We start from the raw sequence: 5,796 nt of genomic DNA, 5'->3' as shown, positions 1-5,796 counted from the left end.
AAAAGAACAATGTAATGGCGAATATGGATAATATTGTCAGAGACCTTCGACTTCGAAAAAACTGAAAAAATATCGTGCACATCTAAAAAGAAGGCAACCCTATACTTGTACTTGGGGCGCATATATCTCGGTTGCTGTGAAAGATATCAAAAAGTGGTAAACTGACAAAATGTTTATCATAACGTTCCCAATATTTTATTAATTGGCAGATTTTTTATATCTCTCATAGGAACCGGAATAATTGAGCTAAAAGTTGACGGTTTGGGTGTGCCTCTTTTAGAGGAAATACGGTATTTATTGCAGAAAAATTTAATTGTGGTAGACTTGATTTGCTATCATTGCCCCGTCGCAACCCTGATTGTCGAACTAAATGGACTCTTCCTATTTTCAATAAACAAGTTGTTTATCCGATTGGATTTCAAATGTACAGCCATCATAATTTTTTGTGCTGGTTTACGGTACTTGGCTACAAAATATTGTGTCCAACAATACTGTTTGAGAGAATACGGAACACGGTTTGGTCCTGATCGATATGTATCCCTGGTTGCAATTACTTCTGTAATGGAGAATCAACAACAATAAGAAAGGGATATGATGAGATTATAGCTTCATAATAAATTATTTATCAGTTTCATAAGGATTCACTATCAGAGAATGTACCAGAGATAAAATCACAAAAAGGCACAGTGTTTCGATGCGCAGGGTCTTTTCCACCCGTTTCTTTCCCATTTGTCATCATTCTTACACCACTACAATCTAAACACAGAACACACACTTTGACTCTCATTTTCTGTTAGAGAACTGTTTGTTTTCTCTGGGATTAGCTGGTTTTCTCTAAATAGGCCAATTTCTGTTGTTGTTTTGTTGATCGCGTTTAAAGGTACAGACCTTTGCGCGCTCCAGGGATCCCGCCACGAAAGAGGGGAGTGAGGGGGAAGCGCCGCCCATTGGGCCTCCAGTCTACGTGTGTGTTACGTAGTGGTGCGTGAGTCGTTTTCGAAGCGAATTTTGTGTCAAGTGTGTCAAGTGCGAAATTGGATCAAAAGATGATCGAGGATTCTGGAGAAAGGCCTGCGCAGGATCCAAACAAGTTCGCTGTGGAGAGTTTTGCTACCAAGGTAGCTGAAAGCGTCGAGAGCAAGCTGTTTGGGATTAATCTCCTGTCACGGATGCAAGGATTCCAGGAGGAGAAGGCGCCAACGTTGAAGCAAAAAGGATATCAATATCAGACGGATTTCAACGTAAAAGTCATCAACATGTTAGCGGAAGCTAAGAGGAAAGGAAGTTTCGAGGAAGCGATTGACAAGGCTTCAGCGATGCTCCGGAAACGAAATCAGGAGAATGTGTTGCTAGACAGAAATCCAGCAGCTCTTAAACAGGTCGAAAGCAAGCGTGCAATTTCGGAATTGACGGGAACATCGGATTCAAGTGACACGAAGTTTTTGGCATTGGCGTCGATTCTCGCTAGAGAAGAACCGAGTGCTTAGAGAAGACCAGGCCCATCGAGGCAGTTGTTTCGATATTCGGACTTCGGGGGACGAAGTCCGGCAATTCACAGCCCCTCAACACCATTACCAGCCAAGACCCTTCCGAAGAATGCACGAAGCAGACGGTTTGGGAGCTCATCCTACAAAACGAGCGGTTATCCATTGTTACAACTGTGGAGAAGGAGGACATTACGCCAATCAATGTGCAAAACCAAGGTATGGTTAATCCAGATTTAATGTCTAGTAAAGCTAAATTTTGGGCTAGTATTCCAGTTAGTCCGTGGATTTTAGAAGTAGTAGAAAGAGGTTTTGAGATTATATTAATTGAGAATTTCAAATTACCACATCCTCTGAGGATAAGAAGAATGTCAAACAGATTGTTAGATTTCGTTCATGAAGAAGTGGGGAAATTATTGGAAGCAGGAGTAGTGGTGGAAACAATCAATCCGATAGTATGTAGTCCACTTCAAGTAGCGGATAATGGGAAGAAGTTAAGATTGATTCTAGACTTATCAGCGCTAAAAAAGGGAATTGAGACACCTAGGTTTCGATTAGAAGACTGGAGAGCGGTATGGCCATTCCTAGAAAAAGCGAATTATGCTGCGACTTTCGATTTTAAGAGTGGGTATCATCACATCAAAATCGCCGATCCCTCTTCTGACCTTTTAGCTTTTTCACTGTCAGATCCCCACTCACTAGCTCCTTCTTCTAAGTTTACAGCATTGCCGTTTGGGCTGAGCTCAGCTCCTTGGCTTTTTACCAAGGTTTTTAGGCCTTTAGTGGGCAGATGGAGAGAAAAGGGGGTAAAAATTTTTCTTATATATTGATGACGGGTTAATATTAGCGGAGACGAGGGAAGAAGCGGTAGAAGCGGTGAGATTAGTAAGAGAGGAGCTGGCGGCAGCAGGTGTAACAGTAGCAGAAGAAAAATCGTTCTGGTCACCGAGTGAACAGTTTACTTGGTTAGGTATTAAATGTGACCTGGTCACTAAGTCAATCAGATTGACAGAATCTAGAGAAGTTTCCCTGGGAAATCAGTTAGCTACGATGAAAAAGAGCAAAGCGCCAACGATCCTGGATCGTCAAAAGTTAAGCGGTTTCATTTCTTCAATGTCTATTGTTGAAAAATGTGAGTCAGTGCAGCGGCAACGACATCTGGCGGCCACAGTGGCGAGGGTGACTTCCGACAATCCAAAAAAGCAACACCTTCAAGTGTCAATGTCTCAGAGTGAGTTCTTTGAAGTTGAATTCTGGGAGAGAAAGCTAAAGAATGGAGACTTAGTGAGAAGTATAAACGAAGAACAATTCGATCCTACTTGGTACCTATACACTGATGCTTCAGCAGAAGGAATGGGAGCAGTTCTTAAAAATAGCAGAAAAGAGACAGTATGGCAAGCGTCAAAGATAGGTGATGTGAGTTTCCGAAAGGAATCTAGCGCTTTGAGAGAACTGAGGGCGGTGGAGTTCGCGACAAGAACAATGAGAGAGCAGATAAGAGGCGCGATTTCTATACACTCGGATAGTCAGGCGGCAGTGTCAGTACTGAAGAAAGGTTCGATGAAACTAGAGTTGCATAAGGTAGCGGAGAGAGTATGGGACAGTGTAGAGCAAATTAGGCCGGCAAGGTTCTTGTGGATTCCCCGCGAGGAAAACACAGAAGCTGATGCAACAAGCAGAGAGTTTGATACAGATGACTGGGGAGTACAAGACTGGGCGTTTGAATGGGCCCAGAAGAGATGGAGTCGAGTAAAATGCGATCTGTTCGCTTCAGAGAGAAATGCTAAACACAGTGTTTACTTTTCCAGATATCCCGAGCCCACCTCCAGCGGAACCGACGCCTTTGACCATTTCACGTGTGCAGCAAAGTCCCTTACTTGGTGGGTACCTCCGCCTGTTTTGGTGCCAAATTGATTCAAGTAGCTAGAAGGAATAGGTGCAGGGGGATTTTAGCGACACCGTTGTGGAAGACACACCCGTCCTATTTAGCTTTGGTTGACCAGAACGGAAATTTCATTAGAGAAATAAGAGACCTTAGAGTTTTTCCAATTAATACGCGATTTATAGTCCCAGGCGTATGATCTAGTAAAGGGGAATAAATGAATTCAGAGTTTTGTAGATCACAATTTTTAATAGCATTAATAGACTTTTCACACTGAACCCCAAGGCTTTTCTGGTTCTAGCATTCTACACACCATATCCATCCTAAATAAACCTGTATCATCCATAATTTTCGTTTGTAGTCTTATATTTCAGCGTAGGACTAGAGAAAACAATTTCTCCATGACACGCAGTGGAGAGGAGAATTGTTTGTTTTCTCTGGGATTAGCTGGTTTTCTCTAAATAGGCCAATTTCCTTTGTTGTTTGGATGATCGTGTTTAAAGGTACAAACCTTTGCGCGCTCCAGGGATCCCGCCTCGAAAGAGGGGAGAGAGGGGGAAGCGCCGCCCATCGGGCCTCCAGTCTACGTGTGTGATACGTCCCGCCCGCTCAGTCCCCACATTACGATATGCAACAGCACAAACAGAAAAGTCAAACTAATGAGTAGAGTAGAGACACAAGAATCTGAACGTGATAAAGAAAGAGAATAGTGTTATAGTTACATCGTATTTCAGAAGGAAGAAAATTGAAATTCCTGGAGGAAGTAGCTGAGTATGGAGGACCAGTGGACTTCAACCAACTCATACATGTTCTACAAACCGTCAGCAGAAAGTCGAAAGCCATCAGTATAATAAAAGCTTATGACCGAGAGAATCATGTGAGGAGGAAGTGGTTAAGCGCAAACCATCTCCCTCTGGACGAGAAAACGACGATTCTCTATTTGGCTCATCGATTTTTGACAAGAGCAGAGAAGAGAGAAGATAGCCACCAGACAACAACCGAAAATGATGGAACTTGAGAGTATCCAGAAACTTTTTGAATCACTTTCGGATGATCCAAAATCGGAGCGAGATACACTCATAGTGGTCTTGTCGTTTTTCGCTCTCCTTAGAGCAAGTGAAACTGCAGAGCTGAAGTGGGAAGATATCAAGTATTCTAAAAACCGTCTAGAAGTCCGAATCAGATCGGCCAAAAACGATCAGCTAGGTCTGGGACGGAGCACTTTCGTGGAATGCCCAGTAGGAGGAGATCTGGATTGTCTCATCAAGCGATGGAGAGTTAGGGTCTCTCTATCAGGAAGTACGTCAGAGTTCTTGTTCCCGCGTTTTCAAAAAGGTGATAAGCTATCAGCAAACACTATTTCATCTATCGCCAGAAGACGTCTGGAAATGATAGGAGTGAGCGCCACTCATCACGCGCTCAGAAGAGGATCGGCGAACGAACTTCAGGCCAAGGGACTCAATTTGGAGCAAATCAAAGCCAAAGGACGGTGGAGATCGGGAGGTGGCTTGATGAGATATCTTCAAGACAATCCAATGGCCCAGGGACTCAGCGAGGTTCCAGAGGAGAAGGAAGTGACAGGGGAAGCTGAAGAGGACGATGGACCACCACTGCTAGAGAAGGAAGTCTGAGTGGCTCAATTGCTTGCTAATCTTGTAATATTTGTTAGAATCGTATTAACAGGTTATTGTAGTACCGAAACGTTTCTTAGTTGTTTATCAAATCTATCCGCTTCATAGTATATTATTGTTCTCATTAACAAGTGTCTCTCTCTCATGTTGTTGTTTGTTCTCACTAATTTATCGCTTGTTTCTCATCTTCTGCCATCCAAAAATTCTTCTGTCCCCGCTGTTTAGTTATCACCGGATAACTACTTTCCCCTTGTCATTATACCCGTACATACAGTACATCTTTCTCTGTTAGCAGCACCACTACATTCTACACACCATATCCATCCTAAATAAACCTGTATCATCCATAATTTTCGTTTTTAGTCTTATATTTCAGCGTAGGACTAGAGAAAACAATTTCTCCATGACACGCAGTGGAGAGGAGAATAGTCTATACAAATATTGATCTCACTTTTGATTTTCCATTATCAGAATTTTTTTCGTAATTTCGAATTTACCTTCCTGAAGATCGCAAAAGAGATCAATTGTACTAAAAACCTATGACAAGTGCAGGCAATTACTCTTTGACTACACCACTCTTTGACTACACCTACTCTTTGACTCCACATTCTCTTTGACTACGAAATCTGGCCCACGACCCAAGGGTACATCGAAAAAGGGTACATCGAGGGTACATCGAGTTCTTAGGGTACATTGGTTCTGAGGGTACATGGGATTGTTCGGTACATGTAGGTGGACGGGGGAAGTAAATCAATATTTTTATACATACTATTTTGATTTCTGCTTAAAATTATAGGAT

At 42.6% G+C, this 5,796-nt stretch overlaps 3 protein-coding genes across 3 annotated transcripts; all 3 read left to right on the top strand.

Moving 5' to 3' along the window:
- Positions 1 to 1,046: 1,046 nt before the first annotated feature.
- On the top strand, positions 1,047 to 1,487 carry CBG23376 (the record flags this gene model as incomplete). The annotated part of the gene is made up of 1 exon (XM_002636618.1): positions 1,047 to 1,487. One exon carries the CDS (start codon positions 1,047 to 1,049, stop codon positions 1,485 to 1,487), a length of 441 nt encoding a protein of 146 aa, XP_002636664.1.
- Positions 1,488 to 1,596: 109 nt separating this feature from the next.
- CBG23377 lies at positions 1,597 to 4,262 on the top strand (the record flags this gene model as incomplete). The annotated part of the gene is made up of 4 exons (XM_002636619.2): positions 1,597 to 1,660; positions 1,704 to 2,166; positions 2,375 to 3,352; positions 4,256 to 4,262. 4 exons carry the CDS (start codon positions 1,597 to 1,599, stop codon positions 4,260 to 4,262), a joined length of 1,512 nt encoding a protein of 503 aa, XP_002636665.2.
- Positions 4,263 to 4,370: 108 nt separating this feature from the next.
- On the top strand, positions 4,371 to 4,997 carry CBG23378 (the record flags this gene model as incomplete). Its single annotated transcript, XM_002636620.1, has 1 exon — positions 4,371 to 4,997. One exon carries the CDS (start codon positions 4,371 to 4,373, stop codon positions 4,995 to 4,997), a length of 627 nt encoding a protein of 208 aa, XP_002636666.1.
- Positions 4,998 to 5,796: the final 799 nt, after the last annotated feature.

This window comes from Caenorhabditis briggsae (assembly GCF_000004555.2).
Source record: "Caenorhabditis briggsae complete genome, chrV, whole genome shotgun sequence".
Classification (NCBI taxonomy): Eukaryota; Metazoa; Nematoda; class Chromadorea; order Rhabditida; family Rhabditidae; genus Caenorhabditis; species Caenorhabditis briggsae.
The sequence above is the reverse complement of the archived record's forward strand: the minus strand, read 5'-3'. Positions and strand labels throughout refer to the sequence as shown.